Source organism: Leuciscus leuciscus, assembly GCF_965113295.1.
Source record: "Leuciscus leuciscus genome assembly, chromosome: 7".
NCBI classification, from domain to species: domain Eukaryota; kingdom Metazoa; phylum Chordata; class Actinopteri; order Cypriniformes; family Leuciscidae; genus Leuciscus; species Leuciscus leuciscus.
In genome coordinates, this window is record NC_138731.1 from 32,097,357 (window position 1) to 32,121,162 (window position 23,806).

At 38.8% G+C, this 23,806-nt stretch overlaps 1 protein-coding gene across 7 annotated transcripts; it reads right to left on the bottom strand.

The window, feature by feature from the left end:
- Nucleotides 1–23,299, bottom strand: fhip1b (FHF complex subunit HOOK interacting protein 1B). Of its 7 annotated transcripts, none has more exons than XM_082176531.1 (14): nucleotides 23,180–23,299; nucleotides 12,047–12,501; nucleotides 10,984–11,122; nucleotides 10,611–10,873; nucleotides 8,764–8,994; nucleotides 6,766–7,011; nucleotides 6,447–6,614; nucleotides 6,232–6,311; nucleotides 5,743–5,912; nucleotides 4,323–5,621; nucleotides 4,035–4,213; nucleotides 3,358–3,520; nucleotides 1,304–2,938; nucleotides 1–1,221 (listed from the first exon to the last, which is right to left on the bottom strand). In XM_082176531.1, exons 2-13 carry the CDS (start codon nucleotides 12,173–12,175, stop codon nucleotides 2,628–2,630), a joined length of 3,378 nt encoding a protein of 1,125 aa, XP_082032657.1. In that variant the 5' UTR covers nucleotides 12,176–12,501; nucleotides 23,180–23,299; the 3' UTR covers nucleotides 1–1,221; nucleotides 1,304–2,627. The 7 variants fall into 7 exon arrangements, with proteins under 7 accessions (XP_082032657.1, XP_082032656.1, XP_082032655.1 ...); XM_082176530.1 differs by having other exon boundaries at nucleotides 1,320–2,938; nucleotides 10,611–10,891; XM_082176529.1 differs by having other exon boundaries at nucleotides 1,314–2,938; nucleotides 10,611–10,891.
- Nucleotides 23,300–23,806: the final 507 nt, after the last annotated feature.

Genomic DNA, 23,806 nt, shown 5'->3' on the forward strand with positions numbered 1-23,806 from the left:
TATTGCCAGGTAAAACATTTATAAATTAATAAAAACATTCCCTTTTAGTGTTTGTTTGTCTTTGAAGGTTGATTTAAATCTCCATTCAGTTCCACTTTCCTCCATTTTAAATATAGAAAAATATTTTGACAACATTCATTATTTTGCATGAGTTTCCATACAGTCCAGTAGATTATTGAATAGATAAGGGATAAGTAAATTATTGAAGTGGGGTTCCAGATTGCAAATTTAGTTTGTTTGTCCGAAAAACTTTAACCATCTTCACTTACTCAGAAACAAAGAAACCAGTTTGCATAGATAACAAGCGACAGAAGTCCTTGTCAACACCAACGTTTCATTCAAACAAATGGACAGAATGAAAAAATAGGAAACCAATTACATAAAAAAAAAAAATCAACTTGTGCAATGTATATTGATCAAACAAACACTTTCCAATAACAATCAATGAGCGCCTGATTTTTTTTTAAATTTCAAAATCATACACACTTGAATACATGTATGTAGAAAAAGAAAAACATGCTATCTGCACCACATCAGGCATATAATTACATCCTTAAAACAACGGGCGTTTCTTGTGCATTGGTATCTTACGACACACATTAATTGTATAGGCCTATTTGATTTCTAACTTAGAAACTGTGTTTAATTTCCACTGTCTCCATAGAGATAACTGAACACTAACATATATGTACCGTTTCATTCTTCAACCTCTTGCTCTTTATCTTCCTTTTTCATCTTTCTCACCCACACAGACAGAGCGTTTCAGGGATGTGAGCAAAAACTATTTTTCTTGACACTAACTCTGCCTAACATTATCCTTAATTATGGAATTTACATGCTAAACATTTCAGATATCAACAAAAGCAGAGAATCATCACACTAATGTCCCACACAGACATTCTGTGGACGGGTGGAGGGATGGGGGATAGATGCATTGATAATTCAGCAGCTAGAGGTAACCAGAAAAAAAGACTTTCAATAAACTGTCTGCTATCTATATAAACTGATAGAAAAATATGCCTTAAATGATATTTGATTGAACCGAATCATCAAAACTAAGACAAGTGAAGCAGCAAGAATACCGCATGGAACGAAAATTAAGTAGCCTTACTGAGGTAATGCGCATATGGCTTGTACATGATAAAAGAGCTCTTGAATGGATGATTTAAGATCAGCAACACTTTTTCTAAGACACATATGGAACAAGGGGCAAAAACCATACTGTAAAAACACACACACACACACACACACACACACACACACACACACACACACACACACACACACACACACACACACACACACACACACACACACACACACACACACACACACACACACACACACAGTTACTGTTAAAAACAAATGCACATGCATGTCCTTAACTTCCATTCTGAAAATTAAAGTGTCTAAAGTATTTTGGCAATAAACAAATTAAATCAAAAAGTCAAACGTCTTGTGGCGGTTTTTTCATTATGCACAATTTACGGCTGATTTCACTCATACTCCATAACACTAGCAAAATCAAGTAATGAACAGAAAGAAAGAAAAAACACTTGGTTTCAACACTAAGATGGCTTATGATTCACATAACTTGGCTCACTCCTTAAAGGGACAGGTAATTAAGCAAGCTTCTCTTTGCTCATACCAGTCAAAAATGTAAGACATTAGCACCTAGTCAGACGCCAAAAAGGGACGCTAACATCCAGGAGGAGATCTTTGTGGGCAGAAAAATCAGTGCCTTTCCAGAAACTGAAGACGATATGTAATGTCAAGCTGGGTGAATGTACCATATGCATTTCCCAGAAACTCACCCAAAAATCTGTCCTAGAAAATGAGCTGCTGCAACCGAGGATAAAAACTAAAACTTTAAAATGCAAACTGTCCATCAATGCTTAATTTTAGTGGGGCAGAGGCTAAGGAAATTAACCCTCTACCCTTTTTACAAGCTCTAACGTCACTCTAGCTGCTGGACAAAAAAGATGTGTGCTAGAGATTGGAAGAACATTTTGGGAATTTTGTCAATTGTTGATTTTTCAGAGATGTCTCCGTAAAGAGGCAATTCCTGCTGCAATACTGAGGATTTGTTGCCCAGCATGTGATTGGTAAACAGAATCTTTAAAAAAGACCAGTTGATTATTTTCAATATATATTGGTGTGATCTTACAGACCTATTCTCTATAAAAGACTAAATAACCACCTGACATTGCTAAAATGTAAAATGACACTTCTGCAGCCATAAAAGTTTAAAAGAACCATGTGTAGTGAGTCTACATTAGCTAGTCTCTGAAGTGACACAGAAACGTCGGGAGTGCAAGTTTACGACCAAATTCCTCCAGCTTAAAGGATGCAAGTCTCTCTGAGTGTACAAAAATCATTATACACATTGATATTTTATATAGTCTATATACAAGATTTATATGCACAATTTCCTAAAGATGAATGGATAAATGGTCCTGTACAATTAAAAAAAATTACATTATGAACATGAGATTATTAACAAGAGATGACCTCTCTTCATCTTTAAGAGCGATTGATATTCCTGTCTCTTTGAGTGCATCATGTCCCATGAAAAAAAGACTTTTGAAAAAAGAGGTGGAAATTTGGAAACTAATTTTGGCCTGATGTTATTCCTCAGTGCCTTGACTGGGTGGGAAGGGTAGGGCTACGGCATGCTCCTGTGCAAGAGCTGCGAGCTCTTTGAGAAACTCGGAGAAAATGACAGCACAGTAGACCGCGTTTTTCACCCTTAGTGCCTCTGCCTGCTTCTCCAGGCCAGAAGCCCCACCGGCCGCGCCACCCCGGAACAAAGCACTGTGTAGGGACTGCCCTCCATCTCTCACGTGGGCCAAGGCCAACTGAGCTGCATGTCGAGCTCTCGTAGGACTGTTGGTGTGCCTCAAGATAAGATCGCCCAGAGATGGCTTTCGGCTTTTAACTGTTGGAGAGATAGAGAGAAGAAATCAACAGGGTATCTACAGAGTTTAACAATTAAATTTAAGACTTTATAACCTTTTTTGAGACCTGCACAAATAAAATCAATATTGTATGTCCATACAGAACAAACCCATACTACCTCAAAATAAATCATGTATATTTTAAACAGGCTGTGGCACACATTCAACTGCAAAACAGGGTAACTTCAAATTTAAAATACTCAAGAAACTAAATATATACGCGAAATATGGAAATACATACGAATTAGAGGTTGTTCAATATTGGATTTTGCTGATACAATAATAATGTGTTCAAAGAAAGATTATAAAAAGATATTTGTGCCTATATTAATAAAATCTATATACTGACAGGCGGCCAGAGAGAAGCCACAAGAGTTTTCATTGCCTCTCATTCACCTACTTAAAGAGTCTGATCGACGGAGGTTGGGCACTCCCATGGGTGAGTCGGACCAGTCTAACTTTCCTCTTGCAACCAGAAAGCGGCGAGCCTTTCTTAACAGGACAGGGAAATCCTCGTGCGTTGCTGCAAATGCCTCAATGCGATTTTTTACTGATCCCAGTACCTGAGAAATGGAAAGTGAAAGTAAAACCAACATTTTGGATATTCCTTTTGATGCAATGGATTTACGTTTCAGTCAAATCAAATTCAGTCAATCAAATTGTAAATTAATTGCTTACTCAAACTTCACCCCAGAACATTAAATAGATTAATATAATTTAATTCTAAAAGAAAGAAAAAAATGCCAGAGACAGCCAAGTCAAAATAAAACATACAGTTTTTGAGCTGTCAAAACAAAGATTTTCAGTCAACATAAAACAGCAAGAATTGGAGAAAAGTGGAAAAAGTTATGAACAAAAAAATTGAAGAATGGTTTTCTTTGGAATAATGTATTGTACACCAATAAAATGTTCCCAATAAAACCAGGATCATGTTTTAAGAGACTAAATAAAATCTATTTTGTTTTGATCAGAAAATGTATAAACCAATAAAAAGAGCAACTGAGAATGATTCAGTCATTGCATATTTCGTATCAAGCAGTCATGCTGATAGAGTCATATTTGTTCTTTATGTATTACCTGTATGAGTGATTTAACGCTGGGCTGAAACACCATGTTGGTGTTTAGGAGGAAAGAGCGTAGGAGTGGCTGAGGGTAACAGGCCAGCTGGAACACAACGCCCGTCAGCAAAATGTTCACATATAGGGAGTTCTGCATCATACTCTCCAGTTTACTGAACAGGACTGTTATAAATGGACCTACACAGAGGGAGAAGCGGAACCAGTGACTTATGGTTAGCTCTTGCTGAACTTGGACAAGTAACATAAGCACTCAAATCTTTAATTTGGTCATCTCTACATCGAGAACCTGTGTACGGTTGAGCAAGAGGTTGTCCGAGGGGTCGTGCGGGGCTAAATACCCCAGTGGTAGAGCTGTCAGGCTTTGTTTCACTGGAGCGCCGCTCAGTCTCCACTGGAAGGCAGTCCTCATCTGTCAGGCTGGGAGCAGGAGCAGTGCGGGATTCCCGAGAGGACTCCTCTGAGCTGTGTGAAAGAACCCTCCTCTCTCTTACACGTTCCTCCAGCTCTCTCAGCTCCTGGTGGAAAGCCTCAATGCTGATTCCCTGGCCTTTCGAGTCACCAGACAATGGCTCTGACGGCGCCCGCTCCAGCAACTCCTCAATCAGACGCTCAACGGACTCTGGAGCCCTGCTGTCACGGGGCACTGTGGAGGTCTCTGTCAAGCCAAGAACAGGAGACAATCTTTGGCTCTCACTTTGCAGACACTCTTGTGTAGAGGAGGGCACGGAGGTTTGATGTTGCAGATGGGGCTTCAACTGCACCTGAGATGATTTCAGCGCCGATCCTACATGGAAATCTTTGAAGTCGACTGGGCCCATACCCATCGACCCGTTCATCCCCGACTCAGCCACACCGCTATTTACATCTGACTCCCTCTTCACTTTCTTAACCTCCATTCTCTCATCCACACTGTCTGTGAACTCCACCTGCCCCATCCCATTGTAGAGTGCTGGATGAGGTGCTGAATGAGGGTGTTGGGACACTGTTTCCACAGCACCTGTTATTTCTGTAGAGGCTGATGCAGAAGATTGTAGGGGTACAGTGCTGGGAAGAAGGCTGCGTTTCTTACTGCGGGGTGTCAGACTGATACAGTTCTTGCTGATGGTAACATCCCACTCTCCACTATCTCGATCTGAACTGCTCCACTCGGAACGAGCTGCAGCCACCACTGCTGCCCTCTGCTGAGCGGGGTCCATTACAGAGAAATGCTCTGGTACCATACTGAGGGAGGGGTTGGACGTAGGAGGGGGAGGTGGAGGAGGAACAGAGGTTGGAGAAGGATTTTCTCCATCATAAGGTGCCGACCAATCTCGACAGCCCCAAGAGCAGAGCTCAATACCCCTCCGAGCATCACGCAGATACTCTAGGTAGCCAGTCTCTCCTTCTGAAGTGTCTGGGAGTTGGTGCATGGGGCTGTCAGAAGAAAGAGGGGAAGAAACACTACCACGTGGAGAAGGGGGAGCATTCTCTGAGCCAGAAGAGTTGGCTTGGCCTCCTGAGCTTTGCTGTCGAATAAAGAGAGAAAGGCGGGAAGGAGTGCTGGGTCTGTGGTGAACTGGTGACTCTGAAGTAGGACTACCCAACACTATAGGCAAAAACAGACAGAAAATACATGTTGTAGGTATGAACCTCAGCAATGTTTTTTCAGAAGTCTAAAAGCACATCTATTGTGTCCGTAAATGTGCCTGACACATGCTTACTCTTACCCTTTCCCCAAAAGGCAGGTTCATCATCCCGCTCACTAGAGGGTGCTGAAGTGATTCGGCAGCATTCTGGTATGAGGGAAAGGAACTTGTCAGCTGATTTGCCATAGAGGTCTGTTTCTCTGACTGCCCTCCGCTGACTCAGCATTACATGTGTGCATGGCAACAGATACCTGGAAACACACAAGAAAAATCATAGCAGCTTTATCTTTTACACAAAATGATAATTATTTTAGTCTCTTTCCCTATGAGCAGTAGTGACACTTGCCTAATAAAACCACTAATAATGCACTATAATCATTTCACATTTAAATCACTTATATATATGATCTACAAAATCTTATGCTTACCAAGGATGCATTAAATTTGATCAGGTTTTTTGACAGTATTTAAATTTGCAAGATGCAATGTCCAAATCCATCTATAAACACCAAAAGCTTATTTTGTAGGCTCTCTTGCTTAATGAGACACACACCCAAGCACACAAAATACCTGAGAACAAGCTGGAGCATGAGGTCTTCACAGTTGAGACTGAGCAATGTCTTAAACAGACTCAGAGAGACCATGCACAGCTTCAGAGAGAGAGGGAGGAAAATGTAACTTTAGTTACAACGCTCCATATTTCTATAACCAACAGCACTGACAAAACAGTGTCTTTTCCATCTATACATGCACCCCAGCCCAGATACAGCGTGTGCTAAACTGACCCGTGAATTGCTGCTGATGCGTGTGAGTAGTGTATCAAGGATGGTGTCGTTGTCATGGCGATGCAACAGAATGAAGCGCAGGAAGGTCTTAAGGAGGGAAGTTTCTGTGATACTGCGTAAAAACAGGTCCAGATATGCCGTGCTTGCTATCATCTCATCCACCGACGACTGACAGAGGAACCATAAGAGACAGAGACAAAAGGAGAGAGAGAGGGAAACAAAATAAGAGAAAATAAATTCCATTCAAAACAATATTGTATAGTGAATGAATATGGAAACTGCCATCTATGCCAAACAGGGCCCAGTTCATATGGTTCACCTTGTGCAGAGCGGGGCCCATGACTGGCACCAGGAAGCCGTTGTGGAGGTAGTCAAGGAGTTGGCAGCGCACAAGAGGGTGTGCCACCTGTACTACAGCGTTGCAGAATTCAAGACTGTTCATGAACAGCACTAGAGAGGAGACGCCCATCCAGTCCTCCCTCCGCAAGGCGTGCCAATCGTCGCCCCGTACCTCAATCTTCCGTGGCAGGGATGAATATAGTGCACTCAGCCCGGTCGCTAGCACCTGGAATTTGGGGGGGGGAATTTGCCAACATTATTACATAAAGTTCACCAAGCAAGCTCTGCCTTTTAAACATCAGTTGGTGATGGCTTTAAAACCTGATTGGATGTGAAAACATTTGCACATCTGAAGCCATGCAGCAAATTAAGTCTATTATTTTAGACTAATAAACTGTACAAGTAAACTTATTAAGTTTACGGCTGCTTCACCTTGTGTAATAACAGCCCTTAACTGTGGTACAATCACTGTAACACATAGGAAGTTTTTTTATTGCTATACTACAACAAAGACTGTGGTTGTTATTCCAAACTAGGGATGAGTCACGATTTTCGAAAATATTCGATTAGTTGATTTTATTATAGAATAATCGAATAGGTTGTGCGATTATTGTCTTTAAAAAAATTCCCATGTTTCGGTTCTTTTTTTGATTTTATGATCCCATCTTACTCATCTAATGCGATTCCCTTTTCATATAATCAACATAGATGAATTTTTTTTTTTTACATTATATTACTTAAACATAAATATGAAACGTATGTTTAAGTTTTTTTAACTTTCATTTAAATATATTAATATATATTTAAAAAATATTAAGCGTCATACCACTCTACTTTGTTCACATGCCCTGGTGTGTAACCATGTGGGGAGGGGTGCGATTTCCGAATAATAATCGAATAATACCCAGCGATCTAAAAATATTATTTTTGCTTGAAATGCCCATCCCTATTCCAAACACAGTTATTCTTTCTCAGACATCTTAACATGGAAAAATGGTATGGTCATACGTAAAAAATGTAATAAAAAATTGGCTAAATTTCCTGTCCATTGTCAAGTGTAGCAATGATTCACTGCTCATACAGAATTCACTTACAAACCAAGAAGCTTTCTGTTTGTCAACGTGGCATATTCCCATGACCTTAAACCCTATGCGAATTTTCCGACTGTGTGAATTTCTATTGAAATGATTGGATTTCGAACATGAAAATTCGCTGAACATCAGTAAATGTGACCACACCTTAATGCTCAAATATGTTGAAGAACATCATTCATGTCAGGGCATGTTTTATATGTGGAACTTGGCCATGTCTTCTAGAGCCACAAAACAGGCAATCAAAGAAATTGGCAGCAAGATCTAATGCATCTCTGGCATAAAAATAGCTATATGTGACATACAGTAGAAAAGAAAGTAAGAGAGAGAAATGTTAAGAGACTGAGGCACTGCAGTAGCACGGAGTCCTAGATGAGACCTCCAGTCGTATGTGTTAAGTGGGTCACATGAAGGCTCATATATTATTCTCGTGAGGAAAGAGGACAGAGGGGAGGAAAGCAGCACATCCACTGGACCAACACTGTAGTCAAACACTGTAATCACAGAGCACAACTACAGATGACAAATGGCCTTTTTCATTCCACAGAAGCCAATAGAATGCATCCCAGAGAAAATACTACAGGATTTTATGTCTCCACTGAAACGCTTTAAAAGGTTTAAAAGGCACATATGAAAATCAACAAGTGACATTCAAACTGCATGGCACAGACAAAAAAAGCACGATAACATGAACAGAATGGATATTCATAAAGACATGCTAACAGTGAGAAAAGAAAAGAACAGAAGGAATATACAAATTAAAGACTGCTTCTCTAACTCTACTCTGCCCTTTAATCAGAAATAATCTAGGATACAAGCTCACTTTCAAAAACATGAACAGAAAAGATGAAGTAAGCACACACAACAACAAACACACTCATGCTTACTGGACAGAAGTAGGAGTTCTCAGCGATGTAGCGTGCAACAGCGTGGTTGCTGGCAGAGGTTGCCATGACGAGGAGTAGCGCGTCACGGGCCTGCTGCCCCAGAGAGCCGTCTCGATGGATAAATGGCACCAACAGTGAGAAGATCAGCAGGTTAGTGGGACCCTGCTGTACCGGCCCACACTTAAATAACAACTCCAAAATGGCAGTTTCTTTCACCATGGACACACATACCTGACACAAACACAAATAATTTACAGTTATAAAACACAAATTAATATATAATTATGCATGAAATTATTGTACATTACAGAATGTTTTTCCCTTGCCGGTCTAATTTGGGCTCATATTTTGGCCCCTTTTAATTCCATCTGCTTTTGTTTCTGTGCTGATTGTAGAGCTGTGTGATTCTGGATTTTTCTGTTGTTGTTTCAAATAGAGATCACGATTCTGAACAAACAACTAAAAATAATGTGCGATTAACAAGAGGTTCTGACAAAATTCCTGCAGTCTATTTAAAAATGTTTAATTAATTTGAATGAATAATACAAAATAAAAAAAGTCGGTTTGAATGAATGATTCAATGACTCACTAAATGAATACTTTTTTTCTCTACTGGATGAATCAGTGTTTTTGAACTAATCTCTTGAATGAATGTATAAATGATTATTTTATTTTTTATTTCAAAGTCAATTGTCACCTACTGGTGTAACAATGTAATTGATATAATCCTTAGTTGAAGCGACATATGAAAAGACTGACGTATTAGTGTTTCAGAAAGTGATAATAAAATTCAGTTTCAGGATACGACAAATAGATTTTGACAGAAGGGGTATAATTTATAAGTAGGCCTATTTCAAGTGTCACAGAGAAAGTAAAGAGTTATGGACAGAAACCAATTATTGCAAAAGAAAAAAAGAGAATGCAACAATGTCCTTCAGATATCTCCAATCGCGTTTCCTTTTTGATGACTTTAGCTGAGAGGCAACACAAATTAAACATTGTAAATTCCAATTGAAACATTATTGAAAGTGACAGCACACTTAGGGCCGTCTTTCCAGAAATACCAATGGTTAGTTTTAGACATGCCCCTACTATACAAAACAAGGTAAAACATGGCTTGGTTCTTCAGTGGGTGATTGTATGTGTTTGGAGGGTGCAAGCATTGTCAATACATGGTAAAAACAAAAACTTTCACTTTGGGTTTTTTTTTCTGAAAAAAGTGTATCCAATTGAATAGTTTATTCAATTCCTCTTCCTCTTATGTAACTTACAGGTTGGAATGTGAATTTGTATATAGGTTAAACAAAAAGGAAATTACGATTGCAAGTGGCTGAACATAAATATGCTATTCGCACTTTAAACTGTAAATGAGGATCTATAAACTTATTTCAGTTCTTCTGTTAGAATCTACAGAAATAACATACTGTGTGGTTGAAAAGACTATTTGTGAAGTGGTTTCATATCTATAATGCAGGGCAACTTGCAGTGTGTAAAAGTTTTAATTGACACAGGAGAATCATTGTCATTTAGGAATAAGATTATGTGTTTGAATCGAGATCGTGATCTTTTAATAATAAATCGTGCAGCTCTAACTGATTGTAATTGCATGTCCTAATTTTGCAGAATGTTTGGTTGGTCCTTGAAAAAAATTAATTCCAAATCACTCCCTACCACAACCCAAAACTTAACAATAACCTAAACCATAAATTACATGGAATTGATATGTTTCGGTGGTGTACGAGCCACTAACACAGTTGTAAGCTCAACAATAAAATCTGATCAAGCTGTCAAGGAATGTTACAAAATTCTGTGATTCAAACAGGTGTAGGAATCTGGCTGTCAAACACCTGATTTAGCAGCAGTACGAGGCTGGACTCTAGGGCAGAAGGGCAGCCCAGCTGGGGATCCACACATGCTCCCAGCAGGCTTAGCAGCGGCTGCAGCACTGCACTGTGCAGGAGCAGTGGCTGATGTGACTGTCCGATCAGCATCTCAAACAGTTTCAACAGCTCTAGCTGGCTGTCCGGATCCAGACCATGGCGCACATGCCACTGTACCAACTCTTCCAGTATGTTCTCTGCCACCACCATCTCCAGAATAGGACCCATTGCTGCAGACATTCCACAATCTATTGTCACATAAAAAATAAAAAAACTAATTTATATTATGCTAAACAGTACAAATGTATGCTCCATCGAGCCCACAGGAGAGTGTTTTAACCTGGTGATTCAATGTCTCCCCCAGCTGGTCTCTCTTCAGCTAGCAGGCACAGCATCTGATCTGTGTGATTGCGAACTGCTGTGAGATCATCGGCACAACCACCCACTGAAGACTCTCTCCGTTTCAACACACCCGACACCTGACAGGGAGACAGGGAACAGTTAAATTCTATTTATGGTAAAGCCAAAGAGGAATAGGTGTCTATATTGATCGATAAGACAATGTATCGTCACATACTGCTTGTTGATACAAGTATTGATACAACTGCTTCTGTATCAATTCTGTGCTTAATTTGAATACAAGAACAGTGTTGAATGTGCTGAAATTAATTAATAGAATATAATTTATAGGTTAGAACAAAGTTTAATCTGGCCTACAGAGGACAATACCTGGGGTCGCCTTGCCTGATATCATGAGATGTAATCACCCAATCAGAACTTCACATTTGTGCTATACGGAAATATCTACTAAGTGTTATTTTTCTCAACCTGGCAACCATGTGCACGCGCTCTGTCTCCACTGTGGATAAAAAAAGCTGCCTTTCTGAAAACACCGGTAAGCTAACAGTATTGCCATCTCCAGTTTGATATTCTATTCACATAAAAGTGTGATACATCAAGTCTTTGCACAATCTGTCTCATATTATGGCTCATATTAAAAAAAAAAATTATGTCATATGTCAGGTTTTACAGGTTAAATTAGTATTTAAAAGAAAAGTTACAGGATCAGTCAAGTCCCAAGATGTCCTGTTTTTTTATTATACATGTTGTTGAGTCCATAATGCTAAACAGAGTAAGACATACGTATGGTTTTGCAAACAAAGAAGCTAACTTTAAAAGGATCCCTCATTTGCATTTCTTATGAAAAAACTTAAGTTTACTATGTATTAACCATACCAATAATTCTTAAATAATCATTTTTAACACCTCACTAAATTGTAAAATGTAAAAGGCATCCATTTATATGAATGGTGTAAAAATGTAAATTTATATGACTGCAGTTGTACTAAGGATATTATTTGCACAATCAGTATGAGGGCAAATAAGCCTATGTGGTGTCTCACCTGTCTCCAGTGGTTCTCAAACACCATAAGGCAGGTCTCGGGGTCGGCAGTGCATGGGCTGGACGGGGCTGCATGTCGACCGGTCCGAGTGCCTGGACCCCTTGGATTTAAACGACTTAGCCAACTCATCTTAACTCACAGGCTGATCCAAATTCGATCAGGAGGTCAACAGGGGAAGAATAAAGGGGGAGCAAGGGAGAAGCACAGAGGGAGAGAAAAGGGAAAAGGGGGGAGGGGGGGTAAGGCGACTCACAAAAGGTGTCCAAAAACCAAGAAATGAAGAGTCCTGCTTGATGAAGTAAGAGGTAAAAGCATAGAGAGGACGGAATCCTGCTGATGTCTGCAGCAACAGTCACTGTACACCAGTGATCAGTGTGGCTTGTCTGCACTCCCTGTCATCCAGTTTGCAATCGGCACTATACTCCATACCGATACATAGACTCCTCCGCACACACCTGCAGGGACGGACAGAGAGAGAGAGAGAGAGAGAGAGAGAGAGAGAGAGAGAGATGACACATTAACACCTGCAGGTAAAACACAAACAGTGCAGCCAGTCAGTGTAAAGGTTAGTTTCTGTGGGAGATCGAAAGGACAAGACAGAAGGGCACAGCAAAACTCCAAACTGTAACTATTTTGATAATCAAATAACATGCATGTAAATATTATTAATATATACATTACTGTTCAAAAACTTGGGTCTGTAAGAAGGTTGTTTTTTTGTTGTTGTTTTTTTTGATAAATTAATTTTTTCAGCAAGGACACATTAAATTGATAAAGTAAAAGAGACTGGAGTAAATGGATGCTAAAAAATTCAGCTCTGCCCTCAGGAATAAACTACATTTTATACATCCTGCCTGCATGTACGTCTAAAGCAAAATTATGGTACAGTGTGTGAATATTAATTGAGTTATGCAGATGTTGCTTGGTAAAGTTCCTGGAGCAGTCAGTCAAGTAATTTAATACATATTCATGATTCAAGCATTCACCATAATAGGATTCATCATCTGATTAATGCACATGTAACGTCTGTCTTAAGTTAACAAGTTTGGCCTACTGGGTAAATTACATATTCATGAAAAAAAAGCATCACCTTTAATAGGAATTACATATAAAAAGAAAAAAACTTAAATCACCAATAAAGGACAAGTGAGCTTCAGAGTGATCCTACCAAAACATGTTAGCATAGCACCCAGAGTTAAAGAATTAATTCTTTAAAGTAGAAAGTGAAAGTTCCAGTCATAAATAAATGATTCAGCACACTAGCATCTCACCATTTCAGATTCTCAGTCTAATCATTATAGTGTCTTGTAAAACAACTTGACCCGTAATACAACAGGCAGAGGCACTAAAACACTAAAATACTGCAAGTGTTAGCCTATGTTCATCTATCCATTTAGTTGGTTCTCTAACATTTCTGAAAACTTACCTGCAGACAACATCTATATCAGTACGCGTTCTGTGATGTTACACACTCCCACAACTCTTTCTGTGGTCTTAACTAATGCATCAACACTTCCTGTGTTATTATCAGTACGAGTGACACTTCATATTGACTTAGCATTCTTTTGAGATTACTTTAATTTCAGTACAAACAAGTTCAGCACAGGGGAGGACAAATAAAACAGAAGCAGAATCAAACCTGGATCAAAGAGAAATGGGTCAAACAATTTCAGCACAAAATTCAAAAGCCCATTTTTAAGGAAGCTTGCTTTGCACTGAACACACACACACTCCACCCTACCATTCATTAAAAGCTTCCTTGACCGTGACAAGAAGTAAGGCTTCCTTCCCTGCGAGAACTCCCTCAACCCAAGAAAGACAGTTCACAATTCCAATAACATAATGCTATAGAGGCTGTCTCTTGAGGAAGGGCCACTGTACAAGGGAGGTACCCAGTGTCACAAACTCAGGGGGATACAAAGGCTTCTTGGTACTAGATTGGATACTATGAGTCACAGGCAATTTCATCTACAGCAGCGTCACATGTTCCAGACCAATTCCAACAACATCTACTTACCACCAGTGCACAGTTTCTAGCCAGCAAAGAGGCGGTACGATAGCTTGGCAAAGTTTTTCCTTTAATTAGTTTAGTGCGCACAGTCCAGCTGACAACTTCCTATGAGTCTCTATCTCTCTCCCTCGTAGTTATTGCTCGAGTTGGTCACTCACTAGTAATGTCACAGCCAAATCATACTGTGCAGCAGCTGCAATGAATGTGTTATCGTCAAAGCGCATAATGACTGAATTGCTCCTCTGTAGGCATATGCAAAAGACGGTACCATGACATTTATTGTCTATAAACATTGTCCAGTTTAGGATAAAGAGTTCCCTAGTAGTAGTAGGTTCTAGAAAAAACACTCAGGCGTTATACTCAAGAATATCATGAAGCAGTAAGTTTCACAATCAGACATTTGAGGCTTCAGATACCATGTTAATGGCCTACGATCAATATTAGCTGCCACACCAATGCAAAGACTAATTTGTGCACTTCATCCTGGTCTTAGTTTAGTGACATTGTCTTTTATCTGCTTCACAAATCCCAAGAATTTTTGGCGCACACAAGAAGACTATCAGAAAACAAGTTCATCTGCAAGTTTCCACTATAAGATAAATAATTCTGTAATGTTTTTACAAATGCTATGCTGGCTACAACATTCCAGCATAACTCAACTAGTGGTGCTAATCCATAATGGGACTAGGGATGTCCACGAGTACTCGGACATGACAGCGAAGATCGATCATAAAAACGATGATGATGTACCTGATGTCTGATTGGTTAGCGTTAGGACAGAATGCCGTCCAGACTGGCGAAATAGTGAAACTATTTGAAAACATGCAGTGATGCCTGGAATCAATTTTATCATGAAAATACAGTGAAGTGCAAGATGTGCAGCACCAATCTGCCATATAGACCTACATAACATTATAACGAGAGCACTTTGTAATAAAATGTTGTAAATTCTTTGTGCTTTAGATGCCTGTGTTTCAGCGTTGTTATGGGAGGAGCGCATCCACAATGGGAAAGGTAGATTTTTGCTCCTAAGGGAAAGTTGTAGAAAACAGACCTTTATTTGTGGTTTTAAACTACCCTTTATTGACAGAACATGATAAACACTTCACATTTTGAATTCTTTGCAATTTTCCAATCATTTCCCCCTAAAATAAATATATTAACAGAAAAAAATCATTTCTCGGTTTCTGCATGTTCAGACAGGTGATATTGTTTCAAATCATGAAACAGGTTTGTGTTGCCTGTCTCTGATGACGCGTATCTTCAGCGGTTTGTAGTGCGGGCTGCAATATTAATAATATTACGTTTTGTCTCTTAGAAATGCACATTTGACAATAGCTTTGTAGCAGTAGTTGGGATGCCGATTTAAATTTATGTTTATCAACAAAAACTAACATATGTAAAAATTGTAGCCTCATTTTTATATGGTAAAATTTAAATATTCTGACTGTTTGAGTTTTATTAAAATTAACCATTGGTTTTCCATAGTAGCACACATTTAGATCATGATAAAACCACACATCACATCACTACCATGGTAAACTATATGGTTTATGGTATTTGTATGAAAAACAGTAGTCTAATTACATTTAGTATAAATGCACAAATGCTATAGGTTAGCTTAAATCACAAAAAAATACTTTTTCTTCCTTTAATATAGATGTCTACATTAATAATATAATGAAATTCGATAAGAATATCCCACATTTGGGATACCATGGTGCCGTTAGTGTCATACGGTAAATCCATGGTAAATTATGGCCATTTGTAGATTGAAAAGCCTTAATTCTGACTCTATCGTTGCGCACAGTGTTTTTCCTGTTTGTCAGTTCTCCACTGAATTCAAGCGCTTCTCACTGAATCTCACAGCGCTGTTTAGTGGTCGAATAACCGAAGACGATCAGCGAGTAACTGCATCTGCTATAATAAGCTTGCACTGCGCTGCCGTTTGAACTTTGAGCCGAGCAGATAATTGGTCCATGTAGCGTTGTTCAAATGAGTATCATGGTTTCGTTACGTTTTTGCCGCATAAACATTATTTCGAACATTTATCGAACTCTTGTTATCGTTTTATAGAGGAAAATTTGATCACGTTAATTATCGCTATCGTTTTATTGCCCAGCTCTACTTTTAAATTGTATATATCTGATTTAGTGGTCGACCGATATTGGTTTTTTGATGGCCGATGCCGATATCTTAGACAGCATGGTGGCCTATGGCCGATATAAAGCCGATATTTTTATACTTTATATTTAATTAATATTTAATAAATTATAAATAAATAAATCTTTAAAATAAACATGCTTATACTTTAGATGGCAACTTATTGAATCTGCAATCCTATTACAGTATTTTTCACAAATAAAGTAATTGTTTAAAAATATAGGTTTTGTAAATTACAAATTGTAATATTAAATGTTTATACGATATTCAGAGATTTGATTAAATGTAGATGCGCATTTGCTGAATGTTGACGGTAAATGAGAAAGTATTTTAGCCCGATTGTTTGCCTTTTCTGTTACAAATAATATAAAAGCAAACGCTTTACTTTTTCGCATATCATTTACTCTCTTTGTTTACCAGTTCTGTCTAACAAAGTATTAGATATGACTGACAGAGATCGTAAACTAATGAAGACGGAGAATGTGAGTGAGCGCTGTGCACTCTTCTCAGGTGCTGGTGTGCTCAGTCCCGCCCGTCAAAATAAAAGTCCGGAGCGCTATCAAAATAAAAGTCCCGCTTCCAACACATCGGCCAATCAGAAAAACGTATCGGTCGATGCCGATATTTAAAAAATGCCAAATATCGGCCTTTGTTGATATATCGGTCGACCACTAATCTGATTAATCTCATATAATGGGATATTGACAAAAAATTATATCTCGATATTTTCTAGGATTTTCTCGATAACGATTATTGTGACAGAAATTATTTTTTCCAATATGTTTCAATTGATTTTTACCTAATATGGCAATTTTCACCCTTATAAAGCCTTTTAAACCTAATTATATGCATGCATCATATTTTGTGTCAATTTCATAAATTTAATCAAATTCAATTATAAAAATAAGACACAATAGGGCTGTTACAAATGAAATGAAATCAGTATCAACAAAATTCATCTTTGCAATACTGAATATTGATATTTAAAATTATTTAAAGGAGAACTTGGTAACTTTTTTAACTTAATAAAACTGTCTAGAAATCATTTGGATGGTTAAACAACCTGTTCTGGTGATATTGGTGACTTTCCCCGCTCCCCCCAGCGTTCCCAGGCGGAAAACCAACCTTGCAACTTGCGCACTGCCGTCCCGGCAAAGTGAAATTGGAAGTCTCGTGAGAAGCGAGAACTAGAACGAGAACGAGCGCGAAACACAAATTGCTTTACGGCAATTCGACATAAACACACACGCATGTATGATGTATTACCAGATTACTCACCTCGGTAGACATAGTTCCACACGATACAGTTGGCTTGCTCCGATCAAAATAAACGCACATGAGCAGCGGTAGAGAGGGGGAGGAGGGCGCCGCAAGTGAGTTTTTTACGACTGTGTTGTGAAATATACGCCCCCCCACAGCTGTAGGGGGAGCTCGTGGGGAAAACATGCGACAACAAAAGGGAAAATCAGCGAAGAAGTGACTAGAGTTCGCTAGAGATACAGAGTTCTCCTTTAAAACAAGAAAAGATACTTTAAATGTGAAATTGAAACCGCCAGTAGGTGGCAGCAGGTCACTGTTAATGAGTGAATCATTGAGATTCAACCGATTCATTCAAGGAAAGAAGTATTTGACTATCTTAATCTATCCTAGTCAACTGATTCGTTCAAAAAGCTGATTCACTCAGTAAGGAAACACCGCCGTGTGTGGCTTTGTTTTGAACTATTTTCGTTGGCAAAATAGAGCAAAAACAGGCAATATGGATCTAAAATGTAAGTCCCTTAATATTAACTTGTTTATTAAACTTGTATAAAATCAATATCACATTTGTTATCATGCTGATATTTGGAGAAAAACTGCACTCGTGATATTTATTACTAAATGAAATGAGACTAAATCATGCAGTGAAAGCGTGCACTCTAAATGCGCACCCGCACTAGTCTAATCTACAAGACTACCCTCTGGGTGTGTGTGAGGGATAGGCTATACTCGATAATGTCAAATCGCACATCGCTAAAACAACAATTACGATATTATCGCAGACGATATATATCGCACACCCCTACATATAGGATGCGTTTTGTTGAGTTTATCCTAGCCAACCAGCTAGCCAAGCGCTTCAGTTTATTGATGTTCATTAACTCTTCAGCATTAGCTCAAATGGCAATGCCCAACATTATTGTTATGATTGTATATACTCATCTGTATAGATAAATTGGGATTGGCTTGTGAGATCAGCCAAATTTAGAGACCACCGATCGAGTCATAGAATGTGATTATTGGCCGATACTGTTCTGCAGCCGATCGGAGCATCCCTACAGTGGAATCCCCTTCCATTGAATTGGCTCCATCACTCTCTCTCTCCTCTCTCCACCTATAGCTGGTGTGTGGTGAGCGCACTGGCGCCGTTGTACTGTGGCTGCCATCGCATCATCCAAGTGGATGCTGCACACTGGTGGTGGTTGAGGAGAGATCCCCTGATATGATTGTAAAGCGCTTTGGGTGTACTGTAGTACATATGAAAGCGCTATATAAATGCCTCATTCATTCATACAGTGTTCAATTTTTTTCTCTGCATATTTTTTCAACAGTATGCCTATGTTTTCATTAAAATTATTTCTCGTCATGAAAAATGCACAGGGATGTCTAGAATCTCTTAAAGTAGATGAAAACACAGTTAAGTGCAAGATGACATATACTGTACATAACATTATAATGAGAATATTTAGGTGCCCATGTTTTTCTGTTTTCTGTTGTTCTGGGAAGAGCGCATCCACAACAGGAGTAGCACTTGCTGGCCAGCATGTAACTTAGTTCAAGTTAACTTGCATTTGCATCCTTTTGTGCAGATAAGTTGTAATGTTATCTTAATGCAGTGTATCAAGAATATCTGATTAATCTCATATGAGATGTGTCATACAGAAGTATGCCCATCCCTAAATGGGACTAAACAGTGGAGATTATCTGAGCAGTCTAGAGAGTCAGTCAGCTCTGCTTGCTTACTGACTGCTTAATGCCCCAGGGAGAACAGTCAGCTCCTTGTGTTTCACTGTGATTTCTTTATCGACCCTGCAGCCACAAACACCAAAGATTCACACTACTGGCGTATCAAGATTCAGATCTATGTCTTAAAACATTAACAAAAACGAACAGTTGTGACTAGGGATGTCAACGATTAATCGACGATCGATTAATTGTCGATAATACATTTAATCGATACAACTTATCGATCATCGATTAAGCAGGTCTTTATGCGTGTGCGTGCTGCTCAACCGCGAAACATGTAAAGCGAGCGCGCCGGAGTTATGTTTGGGACCATTTTACACCTTCATCATGACTGTAAGTTTGCGTGTGCATTCGCAGCCTTTTGTTTTGTGCAAATGTAAGTTGTAATACTGTTTATTTTCTGTAGGCCTATCTATATCTGATTTATCTCATATTGGATGCATTTGGTTAAGAATTAACTCTGTAGTAAAGCGTCAGCTTCAGCGCGCGCAGCTCAAACGGCAGTGCACGACTAATAATGACTATTGGGACTGTAATATTACATAACATTATAAAGAGAACAATATTGTAATAAAACGTTGTAAATTATTTGGGTTTAGTTGCCGTGTCGCGTTGCTCCAGGAAGACTGCGTCCACAACATGAGTAGTTCTGAATGAATGGCACGTAACTTAGTTCAAGTTCACTTGTGCATGAATTTGCGTCATTTTGTGCAGATATAATTTGTAATATTATGTTTATTTTGAATATATCTGGTTAATCTCATATAGGACGCGTTTTTTTTTAGATAAATAACGTGCTAGCAAAGTGCTCCAGTTTAACGGTAGCAGATTCATTCAGCGCGTGCAGTTGTTCCAGGAAGAGCGCGTCCACAACAGTCACACATTCTAAGCGCATATGAGGCGGCGTTGGTGACACGTTGTATTAGTAGTTATATTTGATTATTAAATAATTAATTTAATTATCAATCACATCGAAACATTTTACAATCCTACTAGCCCTTTATTTATATTTAAAACCATTCTAATTGATTTGGTGAGGAACAGCGTTTTGAGCAGCATAATTTGCAGACCCTGTCATGCTGTCATAGCCACTGCAGTAGACGCATATCGCAGTATTAAGGCTAACGATTAATCGATTAATTGATCGTTAATTTAAACGACGATCGATCATGGGAATTTGTGAAAATTGACATCCCTAGTTGTGACACACCAACACTCGCATGCAAAGTTTTGGGAAATTGCTTTTTAGAAGTAACTGTAAGAATCAATAATTGGTGAGGACAACAGTGCTGAACCTCAAACATTAAGGACACGTAGAGGAGACACCTGAATCATGTGCTTAAACATGATTCATAAGTCATTAATGCAAATGTGTACTGCTTACTCTTACTCAAACCAGGTCATTTAAAAAAATTAAAAATCTAAAATTCCCAAAGATAAAAATTTATTTGAAGTGAAATTGCGGCTGGCTTGCGTACCTCTCTCATTCGGCACAAATCAAAATGTGCGCATGTTTTGAAGTTAATTGCATTAAATACATTGCTTTGGAATAAAAGTTGCAGCATGTTTCAGATGATAAAGAACAACTTACAGAAAATACAGTATTTGTCTATACGATGCATATTTAGAGATGCAGATTTGGTAGTAGGCTAAATTATATTTTCATATAAAACACATTACAACACAATTCTGCCAAATTAACTGGAAAATAATTGGTATAGCAATGACTTTGCATGTTGACCTATATTGCAGTGCAAGCCAAGGCTGTTTGAGAATTTGACAGCAGGAAAAAAAGGGGTGGAGAGAAAGAGAGAGAGAGAGATAGAGAATAAAATGAAAAGGGCTCTCTCTCGCTCTCTCTTTCTTATTTGCCCTGAGGTCAATGAATCATTAGCCAGTTGTCTGTCTCAACGGCTCACAGGTAAAGTCTTAATGGTAGGTTAGCAGATCAGGAGAAGGTAAAAGAGCGTAATGACTAGAATCACATAAGTGCACTCTTTTAGCTGAAGAGGTCATGGTAACCTAATGGTTTAGATCTGTGCTGCTAACCACGAAATAAAAATAAAAGGGGTTAATAATATCACATCTTAAATCAAATGAAAGTTAACCTTGCACAAAAGGCACTGCCCCTAAATATCCCGTAGTCCATCTCTGCTTAACATTAAACAAGGCTGTATTTTCCAAGATTAACATTACTCTCTAAATGTAAGGCTATTCAAAAGAAAGGACATTTGAAACATTTCTTCACCACCAAATGTTTGTACTTCCTTATGATTTAATTTTTAGGCCACACATTTACACGCATGTTTCATATTTATGCCAATGGAGGTAACAAAATCTAATAAAAGGAAAAAGTGAATCATTAAAAACTATAACTGACTAACTGCATGGGAATCCATCAGATCTAGAGAGTTTTCACCACTGACAGTTGAGACGAAGAAGGAGAACAACAGAACAGAGAGAGAGAGAGAGAGAGAGAGAGAGAGAGAGAGAGAGAGAGAGAGAACAAGAGCAAGTTTGTTTGCACTGCAGGTCACATCATTCCTTGGGTTTTAATCATCAAGAGTTCAAAGTTCAGTCATTCTGACACATAAATGAGTTTAGGACTGCTGTAGCATTTACTGAAGGGGAATGAACCTCAACACAATGGGTCAAAATGACTCCAGCAAGTGTATGTTTATGTATCTGTGCATAAAAAAGACAGAGGAAGAAAGTCTGAAGTACAACTTTACCAGAGCACAAAAAGTTGGTATGGATTTATGGCACAGAAATGTTGCTTTGGCAGCTAGCCTATATGGCATGCTATTGACTTTATGGAGCAAAAGTATGATTAAATCAGAGATACTGTAATTAACTAAAACTAAAACCAATAAAATAAAATAAAACATTTTCACTACTTGACATAAAATAGACTGAAATCTGCAGACCCTTCAAAATCTCCACTTCCACTCATAACCCTTTCATTATCTCCCATTACAAATGTAGAGCATAACCCATGAACCCTCAAAAAGCAAGTCTCATCAAAAAGCCAAGGACATAGATGCTGTCTACTTTTATATTTGATAAACACAGCAACATCATGCACTACAGCTCAACAGGCTTTTATATGAATGACACATGGCAAAAAAACAACAACAAAAAAAGACTCAAATGAGCAGCTTATATTGCTGCCACCCAATGCTGTTGCCATAATCATATTCATAAGAGATTGTTTTCAATCATACATCACATCTGTATTGCATACTACCATAAGCAGATTTTGACCACATGATTATATATGTTTTTGGACTGAAATTATGCACCAAAATACTTACTAGCTCCAACAGCCACGTTTTGAGTATTCACGTTACAGAACAACATAACAGTCATTTTAAAAGTCTGGGTTCATCACTTATGACAGCATAAACATTTGACCGGTTATACTGTAACTGTGCAGGTGAAAAGCCACTTACACAGCACAGCAAACAACACCACAAAAGAATCGTTTTACTGGCTCATTCCAAGAAGATGACCTACAAATACCAAACCAGCTGTCAATCACATATTCAAGTTTATTTCAATGTAGCTCCCTCCATCATACTTTCAATATGAGTATGTCACAATACACATTCCCACGCAGTGATGTGTCATTTTAAACACACACACACAGGGCACTGAACGGTTAAGAACCGTTATACTATGTGATTAATGTCAAGAGGGATAACACAAAACATGCCTAATTTTCTCGATTCCCAAAATGATCGTGATTTATAGGGTGTATGCATATTTTCTTTCACTGGCAGTTATAATTCTAGTCTCATCTGTAAGGAGTTTCACCGTTAACCGCACGGAGAGCTCGCAACGGGTCAGATTTGATTTGACGCCGTCCGTTGAGCTCGCGAGCGGAGCGGGAAACGAAAGGTGACGAGGCCACACAGTGCGATTCGACCAATAAAAAACGAGGGGAAAAAACTTACGCGAGCGAGAGCTGTTTTCCGCTTCGTCCTCCGCCGTAGCCTGGCTATCCTCAAACAGCGATTCTGAGATTTGTCAACCTCTCCCTTCGTCCCGCAGCCATCTTTCTCCTCAGATTCCACGGACACACCCACGCGCACGGGACGCTGTGACGTTACATTGGAGGGAGGCGGCCATGGCGAGAAGTGTGTTGTTTTGCTCGGAGCGCCACCGCAGGCGAAAATGGTGAACTGATGTATCGAAGTGGATTATGAATATGAATTATATCACTTCGCGTTGCGTTGGTTTGAACCCCTTTTTGGTAACCTTTATGTAGCGGCCAAACACGGCACGTGACGTAATTAATATTGATGCATTGGCCATGATAAAATGCATCCAACCACTGCTGTACTGAAAAACACAACTTTGATATAAATGCTGCCATCAGGTGGTAAGATAGATACTTGATAAATGATTTTGGAAGTAACGTTAGCCTACTAAAAAACGATTTTCCATTCCGTTGCCCTTTCCTCTGTTACCCTATTTCTCCCCCAAGAAAATTGTAACGGCGAAATGGCAACACTAGCCAAATAAAATGAAATCTATGAGTGTCTATGAAACTGAGACACTAAAAGTTTAGTTTAAAGTTA

Excerpts from the sequence above, each read along its gene's own strand:
- fhip1b (XM_082176530.1), bottom strand. The coding sequence starts at position 12,175 with ATGAGTTGGCTAAGTCGTTTAAATCCAAGGGGTCCAGGCACTCGGACC. Across the intron at positions 6,615-6,765 it reads TGGGCCCCGCTCTGCACAAG|TCGTCGGTGGATGAGATGAT; the intron begins GTGAACCATATG and ends TTCCTCTGTCAG. Across the intron at positions 5,913-6,231 it reads ATGCTCCAGCTTGTTCTCAG|GTATCTGTTGCCATGCACAC; the intron begins GTATTTTGTGTG and ends GTGTGTTTCCAG.